Here is a 13282-nt window from a genome sequence, read left to right on the forward strand (position 1 = left end):
ACCTGATGTTCCAGGCTAAGCCAGCCCTGCTGCTGACCCCTCCCTCCACTGAGGACTAGACAAGTACCCTTCCAGCCCATATCCTTATGACCTTGTCCTGGGTGGCTGACGTAGTTTCCTGGTCAAATTGGTCTCCCTTTCAGTTTCTTCCAATTCCATTCTATAGTGGATATAAACACCAAATAGATTTTCATAAAGAACATTGGTAATACTATAACATCAAATAGTCTTATGGTAATGTACATCAAGTGAATTACTTAAAAATTCTCAATGGCTCCCTATTGCCTACCACACTAGACATTCGAAATGCTCTATAATGTAAATGTCCTTCAAAAACATTTCAACCTTGTTTGATACAATTTTTAAATGTTTAACCTATTTTCTTGGCCAAAGTGGTATTATTTTGAGTATTCTTTTTAAACTGAATTTTAATTGACAAATAAAAATTATATATACTTATTGTGTACAGTGTATTATTTTAAAACATGAATGCACTGTGGAATGGCTAAATCAAGCACTTTAAAGTCTGCAATTTCAAGAGCACAATGTACTGTTACATGTATGTTACAGTACATTGTTATCTTATCCAATTGAAATTTTGTTTCCTTTGGCCAAAATCTCCCTACCCCCACACCCAACACACCCCCACCCAGCCTCTGATAACCACCATTCTACTCTACTTTTATGCATTCAAATTTTTAAAGATTGTACAAGTAAAAGACATTATGTTGTTATTTATCTTTCTATGCGGGCTTATTTCCCCTAACATAATGTCCTTCATGTTCACCTATGTTGTTGAAAATAATAAGATTCCCTTCCATTTTGCTAAATAGTACTCCATTGTATATACATACCACATTTTCTTTATGCACACGTGGAATGCTATTGTTCCTTAAGTAAATCCTGCCATTTTATCCTTGCGTAGCATTGTTTATACTATTTCCTCTTCCAGGGGACATGTACTGTTTTTCTCTTTTCCTTATCTTCTATAGATTACCCATTCATTATATCCTAGCTCAAGTGTCACCTCTCCTTCAGTCTCCACATTATTCAAAATAGGAGAACTTTCACTTTGCTAGTACCTGTCAGAACAGCTATTTAAGGCACATATAATAATACGTCACCACATAGTTTTCTTACTCAGGCACCCACAAGATTATCATTTCCATGAACACAGTGATTACAGAATAACTTATTCATACATTCAACAAATATTTATCAAATCCTTACTATTCCATGTGAAAGTGATAAGATAGAGCAGGTCCTTGCTCTCAGGAAGCTTAGGTTCTAAGGAAAAAGGAGGGCATATTTTCCAGAAAATAAGCAAGTAAATAAATAAAATAGGAACTCTTAGAACTATATTAAGTAGTTACGAAGTTCTCCCTGAGGAAGTGATATTTGATATGAAATATCAATATTAAGAACCCAATCATAAGAGAAGAGGAGAGCAAACAGAAAGCCACTAAGTTGGGTAAGGGTGCAAGGTGTCTGAAGACTGCGTGGAGGGCGGTATAGTTGGAGCACAGTGATGGTAAGGATGACTTGTGTGAGATGAGCTTGTAGGGACAGGCGGGGGCCAGACCATGAAGGCCCATGGAGGCCAAGCACACTGGTTTAGATTTCATTCTAAGGTTTAAACAAGAGTAAAGTGATATAACTTACAATGTAAAATGATCTCCCTGGCTGCTATATAGAAAATGGATTATACAGGGTCAAGAGTGGGAATAAGATTGATTGGAAAACCACTGTAATCATCAAGGACATGAGATGATAGTAGGTTGAATTTGGTGGTAGGAGAGAGAGAGAGACAGAGGGGACACATTTATTGTGTCTATAATAATAAGCAGAGTATCTTGAACATGGCAGATGCTCACTATATAGTGTTAAATATATGTCCAAATACTGCAAAATAGTTTCACATTCTTAGTTTTTATACTATCTTCAAGTTTTTACTGCTTTGAGCCATATACTATGACTTAGATATTCCTGGAAAGCCAAAGAGAAAAAAAATAAATCTCATGTTCAAGGAAATGGTATTGGTCTATAATGGAAAGTCACTTAACAAAGAACTAAAATGATGCAGTTTGGAGGGTCATATTGTTACGTTAATTCTGGGAAGAAATAAATCTTTTGAAACAAATAGTAAAAAGTGAAATTCAAAAAATCTATCATAGGATGAAAATGGACAGGGTATTCAAACAAAAAATCTCCATTTTAAAAAAGAAAAACTCCAGTCAGCATTAGCTGGAATAGGATGCCTCTGCAGAGGATGTGGGCAGAATTAATTTTCATTAAAGTGGAAACTTCCAGTTTTTACTTTTGATTTGTTTTGAAATATAAAACCTTCAATTTACTATCTTGATGTGATACATTTCCTTATGAGTAGCTAATGCTATCATGCCAGACAGTAATGTTTATAAAATTCTAAGAGCATTGAATGTGACCTTCTTTGTTTCTAAATTAGGAATCTGAGAACAGACAGGTAATTTAGGGAGTCTGCTTCTCTTTCACTTACACTGTCCAGGACAGTCAGATTCATACCCATGAAGATTCATCCTGCATTATGAATTTAATCCAAATTCTTTCAATACAAAGAAAAATTCAGGGGAAAATGAGACCAATTTTTGCCACTTTCCACCTAAAATGCTAAATGGCCCCTGAATCGTGTGAAACTTGGCCCCAGTCAGTGTGAAAACTGGCTGAAATTTGTACGAAAGGCAGTCTGGGTTTGTCAAAGTAGTTCGTGAACTTTGGCCAAACTTTCAAGGAACCCAGTCCAAGTCTTAGTTTGTAATGTAACATGAAACCAGGTGAAGTCCAGATGGTTTCGGGTTTCGTCATGAAAATTTGGCCTCGCTTTATAATCAATCATCACTTTTTGTAACGATGAAAGCTAAAACACCTTTTTGAAAATGAGGACTATGTGCATACTGATGACAGCTAAGCTGTGAATCAACCCTTCACTTCCTCTGCCAAAAGAAGATTTCTCAGAATGGAAACAGTTTCCCTCCTTACCTAGAAAGGGAAAGTTGAGTGACTTTGATATCAAAGAAATGATATTCAATATGGGGAGTCATGTTGTGAAATAATCACCACACACTAAGCAAGTGGTTGTATCCTAATCATTTCAGGTTATGAGAGTTTTAATCCATTCACATCCATGACAGTAGATGGACAAGATGTTTTAATCTCCTTGATCATTAAGGTGAGATTTTAACTTGAAGTTAAGTCATCAGCTGGAAAAACTGCCGTGAGAAACAAAATGCTTTGATTATTATTTCTACATGAAGAAGTGCTGAAGAATAGAAGGGAAAGTCAATCATAGCATTGACTTTACCTAGTTAAAGAAACACAAAGAGATAATTAGACCACAAACCTTTCAAGTTTCTATCAACTACCTTTTGTGGAAAAATCCTTATGCAGTATAAATGAATTGAATAATTAACTACGCAGAGTGCATTTTACAGAAAGGCCTATGGGGTTTCTGTTTTCAACCTGAAAGTTTTAAATGTGTTTTCCACTGCAAAAAAAATTACTCTCTTCAACCAAATACTTGCTTTTGTGCATAGTGACATGAGAAAATTGAGAGGTATGTCTGAACGGAGCCACTACATCATTGAAACAGTATGTCTGAACATTTGGGTAATAAGGCACAGATGTGAAGTAGAGGACTTGGCACCACCAAGGTAACAACAAAGCATTCACCGTTGTGTTATAATGGTTAAAAGGGCCACATCTGAGAAGCTTAAAAGAATGTCCCTTTATTCTGCAATGCTAAATTGTATCACACCTTTAATCTGCTTAAAAGTCTATAAGAAAATAAGAAATGTAAATATGCATTATTCAAACTTATAATGAGGAATAAATATGTAAAATGCATTAATATTTTTATCTATAATAAAACATATTTATGCAATAGCACGTAAAGTTTAACTGCAGAAAAAAGGCCAAATTCAATAGCAGTCCATATGGCCTCTATGTTGCAAAAAAAGGCATGCAAATCTGAAGGACACAATAGTCAATGGAAAGGTGGCTGTTCTTGACTTTAAGAATTCATTCCAGCCCTTGCTCAGTAGGTCCAATTATTGTAGAATGTTCTAGTTACAGGCATTAAGTAAAGATAATACAACAGAATATAAACATTAGTTATTAGGGGTATGGTATTTTTTGCCAGCCATCACTAAACCATGTGGCACAATGGCAGTTATGAAGTGGGGGTACTTTAATTCAATAAGTTTGGAGCCAGAAATGAATTTTCTGCCCAGGATAGGTAGAATACAACTTACCCGAGGTCCCTGATCACCTTGTTCTCCCTACAGGATAAAAAAGATGAGATAATAGACAGTTTTAGCCAAAATCTACTCACATGATACTCATTAAAAGCACACAATATAATATAGTTTAAGTCATGCCAATATGGGTTGCTACTAACTTAATTTGTTTCTGCTATACATTTTCTTACCTTATCACCTTTTGGACCAGGAGGGCCCTGAAAACAAAGACAGACAAAATTAATTAAAAAATGCATATTGTAGCCTGAATAGAACAGCAAAGCCAGTCAAAAGATTTGATGAGGTTTCTCAAGGAATTTTGGTTTGTAAGTAAAATTATGATATGCCTAGAACGTGAAAACAGTTGTGCAGCTACGTGAGTGTTATGTGTGTGTATACATACATATAAACTTACATCATCAGTATACACATATACATTATGCTAAATAAATTTTCACAAACTGAACACATCTATGAAAGTAGAACCCTGCTTTAAAAAAAATCCAAAATATTACCAGCAAGTCAGAAACTCCTATAGTGCCTTTCCTTGTCACCATCCTCCACTAACTATTCTGACTTATGACAATAGCAATTAGCTTGCCTGTTTTTGTACTTTATATAAATATAATTATACACACTATGTATCTAGCCTCTTTTGCTCAGTGTGTGGGAAATTCATATATAATTTTTAAGAGAGATGCTAATTTTATTTTATTTTTTCATTTTATTTTTACCTTTAATTTTAAAATATTAAGGAGGCACAAATGTTTTATTATTTGGATACCTTGGATAATGATTAAGAATTTTTGGTGTCCATATCAATAGAATAATGTTCATTGAAACTGATGAATTTTTTACTCCTCACCCCTCCCATCCTCTCCCCTTCTTATTTCATTGGAAAACTTCTTTGTGCCCATGTGTACCCACGTTTAGCTTCCAATTAACAGTGAGTAAAGATAGTGTTTATTTTTCTATTCTTGTGACACTTTACTTAGGAGAATCGTCTCCAGTTCTGTTCAAGTTGCTGCAAATGACATTATTTCATTCTGTTTTATGGCTGAATAGTACTCCATGGTATGTATATATATCACATTTTCTTTATCCATTCATGCACTGATGGGCACTTAGGTTGATTCCACATCTTTGCATAGTTTATTAAGGCTTTGTTGATTATAGGACCACGGAGGGCAGAGTCTCAGGGCCTGGTGGGAGTATAGTAACTGTGAGGGCAGAGCTGTAGGCCCATGGGGCAGCATGGGGTTACAAGGGCGAAGTTGTGGGGCTGGGCTTCTGGGCATCCTCTCCTGCTCAAGTCCCACAGAGAGAGCTACTGCACAGCTTATCAGTTGTTGTCTGTGGCACCCATTCTGCTCAAATGCCCCAGGGGTGTTTGCTCTCAGTCATGGGGTACGTGAGAGTGTTGACTCTCTCTGCTCCCTTCCTGGCCTGGCTGGAACAATGCAGAGGCTGCTGCAACAAGGCGAAGCCCTGTGCAGAACTGCCTACAGAATTCTGGGCCTGAGAATTCAGAACGGTGTCAGTTGCTGTGATCTGGGAATGGAAGGCACCAGGTCTGTGCTGTGTCTGCTCTCCAATGCAATGCTGCAGCACGAATTCCACACAGTCCCCTGCTCAGCCTGGGGGTTCTGTGGCAGGGGCTGGGGATCCCCTCACAGCTCAGGCAATGGTGTCTCTACGTAGGGGGAGTGTGGAGCCTCAGGGCTCTCTCCTCCTGTCCTATCCCATGTGTGGATGCCTCCCCCAGGAACCTGCTGATCTTGGTGAGTGGATCACTCCATCACCTTCTCCTACACTCTGAACATCCCCTGTTGTTTCTCTAATGATTCACAATGCTCTTTCCTCAAAAGCCCATTTGTAGGTGGGTATCCACCTGCAACCTTCAATCCTCTCTCTCTGAAATTTATCTATAATTTTGTGTGGAGCTGTAGATTGTTCTCATTGCTTTATTCCACTGAGTGTATATACTATAATTTATTTTCATCTTTTTCATTTTAGGCATTCTGGTGAAAATACAGTAATTCCACATCATGTTTTAATATGTACTTCCCCAATGATTAATCAGTTGAACCCCTTTTAATACATTTATTGGCCATTTTGTGTCTTTTCATAAAGTACAATATCTATTCACATCTTTTGCCCTTACTCCGTTGAACTGTCCTATTGATTTACTAGAGTTTTTAACATGTTATATGTCATATATTATAAATATGTGCATATGGGTAGATGCAGATTACAGTTCATTCTATATTTTGAATATATACATATTAAAACATGATGTGGAATTACTGTATTTTCACCAGAATGCCTAAAATGAAAAAGATGAAAATAAATTATAGTATATACACTCAGTGGAATAAAGCAATGAGAACAATCTACAGATTACAAATTAATAAATTTGTAATATATTATTACAAATATATTTCCCCACTTTGTGTATTATCTGTATGTTCTTTTAGAAGTGGTTTATGATGAACACTTCTAAATCCTTAATTTTAATAAAACTCAATTTAACATTTTTTCTCCTTATAGTTATTCCTTTTTGTTTTCCACTTAAGAAATCTTTGCCTACTCCAATGTTTGAAGAGGTTTTTCTATGTATATTTTAAGTGATAAAAGCATTATTGTCTCTCATATCTGAATTCACTGAGAATTGATTTTGTGTATGATGTGATAAAAAAGTCAAAATGCCTTTTAAAAAAGTGGATATAAAATTAACCAAACACCACTTATTGAAAATGTACTTTCCTTTGTTGCACAGTAATGCCTTTGTCACAAATCAGGTGACCCTATACACAGGATTCTTTAAAGAAATTTCTATTTTGCTGGGTTGCTGTCTATTCTTGAGCCACATTGAGATTTTCTTTATTTTTGAACAAAAATATTAGCAAAAAACACCAATTCTCTTTATTATTAAATTTTTTTTGAATGCATAGTGTATAGTAAGGGGATACTAATTCTAGAGGGATCAATTATGTTGTCTTTTATAGCTCTTAAAGACAAAATAATGTTTTGGGTTCAGTCCAACTGAGGAATTAGAGAATTTCAGGGCCACCTTCAATCTCTTAAATCTATTTTTAGCAGGGCTGAGAAATAAGGACAAATCTAGACAGGAAGGAAAGCCAAGGTTCTAACAAAGTAGCCCATCTTAGGTCTCTGTGGAGACTGCTGTATCACAATGGGTAGGAATGTAGCTCCACCTTTCAAAATATCTCCTTCTGCTAAGTATTTGCTCCAGAGAAACTGTACCAAATTCCTATTCCTATTCTACTTGAAGCTTTCTGGTAACAGCTGTGAGGTTATCATGAAATTAGCAACAACAACAACATAATGTCTTACATTTTGTATATGTTACCATCGACAAAGAACTTTCACCTGGTACTGCATTTAATCTCATCCACAATTCAATGAAGAAAGTATTATGAAAATCCTTTTATGGATCCTACGATGAAACTCAAAGATTATCAATGTTAGGGTTGTGAGTTACCTAAGACTTTAACTCGGTCCATGTGAACTTAAAGGCACTTGTTTTGATGCTAAGTATTAGAACATAGCTCTAGAACTAGATTCTCTGAAAGAATGATATCTCTGTATCTGACACCTGCCTTCTAAAATGCCTCCCATATATTTCAGTTTCACAAACACTGTGGAGATCTCAGGTTCAAAATAAATCCTTTCTTTCTTATCCCCCAAATGATTTTACCATTGAAAAGTAGGATAATAAAAATTATTTTTCTTACTGTTTTCAGTAAAATGTTTAATGTTTCTATTTTTTTTTCTTTTAGTGAATCAAGTAGTGATTACTAAGTACAGTCTGTGTGCCTACTTCTGGTAAATTAAATTTAAGGAATTTATTTAGTTATTTTAACACATGGAAAATGATTACTAACCCTATATAAGTAGGATTTTATTTTAGGTGGGGCAAATGAAAACCAAAGGAATGAATAATGAGAGGATACCCACTATCAGGTTTGAGGAATACAATGGATGTTCTACTCTTAATTTAAGAAGCATGTTACTTAATTTTATTTTGACATTCATGGAATGTCTGTAAAGAGCTGGGCAATATTCTAAGCACTGATGGAGGAGATGGTGGAAGAGGCTGATTCAGAAAGACAAAGTACCTGCCCTGGGCAAGCTAAATAGTGAAAAAGTCAAACACTTTCCACATACCAGAATTAAGGAAAAAACAACCCCTAGAAGATCCAGCTACCCCTCCCCATCCTTCTCTTCTACCCCTTCCCAAGCCTCTCCTCTCTAAAGTTTTGTTTTGAAGAGATTTTAGAGGCCAAGTCTCTCATCGTACCTAAAGTCTCCTCTAAAGGCACTTTGTTAGATTACATAGCATCTTTGAGGACAAAGTTGTTCTGAAATTATTTTACAGCAAGGAACAGAGATGACTTTTTTCCTCCAAGTCCAATTATTAACGCAAAAGCCACATGTGTCAACTAGAGCTCTTTAGCTAGCTTGCCCTGTGTTAATTCATGAACACATGAAAATTTGCATTCACAATGGAGCAAATTGCTTCTTCAAAAGAGGGTGTTTCTGAGCAGACAGCATGGCGTCCTGGCACCTGCCAGCTTGAGACAGAAGTGAAGCAAGGTCAACCTCCACTCACAGCTGTGGTGCCTGCTTAGGACACTACAGTGCCCACTTGTGCACTCGGGATTAACAGCAGGTGTTTTCTTCTGCTCTGCCTGAAATCCCTCTCTTCTTTTAGAATTGGACCCTCTTCACTGAAAATATGGGTTGAATTTGAAGAATAAAGTGCACTATGTTAGTAAACATAAATAGTATTTCAAAATTTGGGAACCACGATTCTTTTCAAAGTAAAAAAAATACAAATGATAAATAAGAATATTAGAAATAATTATTTTAATTAGTTTTATGTAATCAGCCTTAATTACATAAGTACTTTAAAAAAGTACTAGTAAGATTTTATTTATTAGTGTCATTATTCAGTAGTTAGAATATTTTAGAGCATTGTTAAAGTCTTAATAACTTACTACAAAAGTATTTACAAATTTCAGTGGCAAACTTCAAATTAGCCCCTGTTAAAAAAAAGTTTTTCAAAATTTACAGTAACTACCCTCTTATTTTTGTCAAGACTTAAATGGGGTCTTGCCCTACAGCAAGTTTAGTCTTCCAGAATCTATTTCCACCCAAGTAACTAAGGTTTTAGCTCTTTTTTCATGCTCTATTGTTTAATTCAATTAAATGCTAAAACCAAACTGAAAGCAAAGAGAGGCACAATGAATGACATTCTGGAAAATATCGGATTTTATTCTACTTAAAAGTAATTGAAATATAGCTGGAAAAGAAAGATACATTCATAGAGGTTGGGTATTCCATTAATGGTCTTTTATTTTATAGAAGTGTAAATTTTACCTACTTTGAAACTGGAAAAAGCTAAAGAGGGAATGATTTTTTAAAAGATAATCATGAAATAAAGATTAAACTTTGAAAGAGGTGGGAAAAAATGGAAAAGGAGCAAACCCTGGAAATTCTTGGCAGCCAGAGCTGCTGGAATAAGAATGGGATTGTGACTTCCATCCCAGAAAAGTGTAGATGAGTTTATTTTCCCTTGTGAAATATAACAAAACTTTTTCTGGCTCCCCTTTTCATTACTGTAGAATTATGAGGAACAAGTTTTATTCTCTAAGCATTTATGATAGATTGTCAGCTAAGCAATGTGCTCTGAGTCTAGAGGAGGGACATATAAATATAATTACAATTAGTGTAATAAGCTCTGTGCTGTGGGAGTACAGGGAAGGAGGAAGGTAGGAGAGCCAGAGTTGAAAGTTAAAAAGATGATAATGAAACAGGCTCTTGAAAGTTGGCCATAGATGAGGTATCCTGGGGAGTGGGAATGAAGAAAGTCAGGCAGAAGGGAAGAGGATTCATAAGAAGACACCACATCATTAGAAAAAGACCAGGAATGTGGGAGGTGAAACATATGTGGAGGGGGCAGAGGAGGTGGAGAATATCAGGAAAGAGGTTTCAGAAGGCTAGTTAACCACACTCTGATGCCTTGGCCAGATTCTGTCATCAGTTCAACAAAGGGAGGTGAAATGAAGTGTGCTTTGCTTTGTGGAACTCTGAGAGTGTGGAGCGTTAGGGATGCTTAGGAAGTACTACATGTTTGCCTTGGTCTAGGAGAGAGATGGTGAAGGTCTGGATTAAGGTTGTGTCAGTGAGGATGCAGGGAAAGTTCTAGATTCAGGAGACATTTCTGAGATAGAACTAACAGATTGGACACAAGAGCTTCTGACAGATTGTCAACATGTTTTAAGAAGTCTTACTCATTTCATGTTTTGCAGTTTAGTGTATCTGTAGAAAAGTGTTGGTCTAAGCTGGTTCAACCCAGGTAAACATAGCAGAGGCAAGCTACCAAGACAAGCAAATCATACAGACATTAAATGTGGTTTTAGGGGAATATTTCAAATCTGTGCTGTTGAAGCATCCATGGACCTAACTGGAAACAGCTGAGAGTGAGACTGAGCAAGTGAGAACACAGCCTGAGCACGCATTCTCTATCATCACCAATGAAGCAGAAGAAGCAGCCAGGATGATAACGTGGCAGACATCACTGTGCTGCTGCCACTCAGAAGTCACCCTTCTTCCATGTTAACTTCTGAATAGAGGACACCTTTATTAGACTTTCTTTCCTCTATTTTTTAAACTACGCACTGAATATAGAAATACTAAAAGCCATAATTTCCCTACTCTTCTGAGGATAGAGAGCCTGCTGCATGGACCATTCTCCATTCTCTAGGATAGCAATTTTCCACCTGTGTGCGGTGGAAAGATGTTAGGTGTGCCAGGAAAAATTTTAATGATCATCAATTAATTATTTTCTAAAGAACTTCCAAGCACAGTAAAGTATATTCTTTTCTTTTCTTTCTTTTTTTTTTTTTATCAACATAATTTAAGTGTGCCATGGAAGTTTAACTATAGGTCTGAGTGTGCTGTTTAAAAAGGTTGAAAAACTCTGTTCTAGGAGTGTATCACGACTTCATTGGTCACTGCCTGTCTGATACGGCTCTTCTTTCTGATTTGCTTCAGCACCCTTGTAAACTTTACTTTATCAATGCTCACAGTCTCCCAGGGAGTAAGGCAAGGCAAGTACTCTTCAGTCTTTCACTTGTACAACTAGAACAGAAGCCCCAGTTCTACTGATTGTAAGATTCTAGCTAGACTGCCTTACTAAGTTGGCCTAGTGTCCCAGCGAGACACATACTCAAACCACATGCTCAGAGAAAACTGAATCTGGCGCCACAGTTTTTAGCAGGTATACAAAAATACAGAAAATCATACTGCAATAGTATTAACTGAAACTCTCGTGTTTTACTCAAAAAAGTATTGAGGTGTGGCCACCTCTACCCTGCTTTTGAATCAAGTATTTTATGTAATTAGCATAAGTGTCCTTCTAACTAGAATATGAGCATATGTTCTTTCAAGTATACTTCCACCTTGAAAGCACAGTTTTTTGTTTTTTTGTTAAATCATAGCTGTGTACATGAATGCAATCATGGGGCACCATACACTGGTTTTATATACCATTTGACATATCGTCATCACACTGGTTAACATAACCTTCCTGGCATTTTCTTAGTTATTGTGTTAAGACATTTATATTCTACATTTAGTAAGTTTCACATGTACCCTTGTTGAAAGCACAGTTTTATGTTTTACTAGCATATTACATTTTGAGAGACAGTTTTTCTCCAAATCACCAAATTTGTTTGTTTTGTAGGCTTTCAACTTTTCAAATAACTTGAGCTAGTAATGTGTAAATTTTAAAGCTAAAAGAACACTTTCTGAAAAACCTGATATAAAGGTGTAAGAGGAGTTCCTATACATGAGTATCAGGGGTCCTCAAACTGCAGCCCACGGGCCACATGCAGCGGTGTGATTGTATTTGTTCCTATTTTGTTTTTTTCACTTCAAAATAAGATATGTGCAGTGTGAATAGGAATTTGTTCATAGTTTGTTTTTTTTTTAAACTATAGTCCGGCCCTCTAAGGGTGTGAGGGACAGTGAACTGGCCCCCTGTTTAAAACGTTTGAGGACCCCTGGTAGACGAATAGTGTGTTTCCACACTTGCATGCAATTTGTTTTTAAAGGCTCAGTAAAAAGTAAAAAGTGAAAGTACAATTTGGGACAATGACTTTCAACAGGTGCATACCAATGAAGGGGATCATAACGGTCTCTGACCACTCCCACCTCCCCATTGGTCTACAACCCTTAATATGAAGTACATGGAATAAAGTATATTGGTGGCTAAGTGCTTGAGTTTTAGAGTCAAACAGATCCAGATTGAAATCCTGGCTACAATCACCTGTGTGATCTTAGCAGGATCACAAATCTCTTTGAGTCTCAGTTTTGTCATCTATAAAGTTGGGGGGATGCTTACTGTTTGGCAAAAATGGACTATTACATATGAACCAATTTATATAATGTCTGATCTCCCAATAATGATTATTAAGTATGTACTCCATATTTGTAATATTTGGTAAACATAAAATAAAATTTGTTTTTTAGAGACCTGACTTGAGCATAAAGAAAGTAAACACATTGATTTCCTAAACCAAAGGGCAATGTCTTTAGAAATGTTCTGGGTGAATAGTTGAAAATATTTGGAGCATATATAGGTCTAATTCAGTTTACCTCTATGGCCCAGTAACTATTTCCAAACTAAATAAAGTAAACAAACTTCATTGTAGTTTTAACCACATTAATAAATAAAAGGAGAATAAACTTTAGGCCCTTGAACCACTTAGTTTCCTTTAGTGCGGAGTAGGAGACCAACTGGTTCTTGCAGGATTGAAAGATCCAGAAAGAAAAGAATGCAATAAAAGTCTCAGTGTTCAAAGAAGCAACATATAAAGAATTATACAAGAACCAGATTCAATGTTGCTGCAGAAAACTGTGTTTATTATAGTGTCAAACTCTGCTAAGCCAGGGAAGGGAATTATATTTATAAACAGTTT

At 36.2% G+C, this 13282-nt stretch overlaps 1 protein-coding gene across 1 annotated transcript in view; it reads right to left on the reverse strand.

The window, feature by feature from the left end:
* The window catches only part of COL25A1 (collagen type XXV alpha 1 chain), a 535414-nt gene that overhangs the window by 168289 nt on the left and 353843 nt on the right, over positions 1-13282 (reverse strand). The window contains exons 6-7 of the mRNA XM_053564529.1: positions 4463-4489; positions 4287-4313 (exon numbers count right to left, since the gene is read on the reverse strand). Coding sequence (XP_053420504.1) covers positions 4287-4313; positions 4463-4489 — 54 coding nt within the window. The remainder of the gene's footprint in view (positions 1-4286; positions 4314-4462; positions 4490-13282) is intronic.

This window comes from Nycticebus coucang, chromosome 1 (genome assembly GCF_027406575.1).
Source record: "Nycticebus coucang isolate mNycCou1 chromosome 1, mNycCou1.pri, whole genome shotgun sequence".
In the NCBI taxonomy this organism is placed as follows: Eukaryota; Metazoa; Chordata; class Mammalia; order Primates; family Lorisidae; genus Nycticebus; species Nycticebus coucang.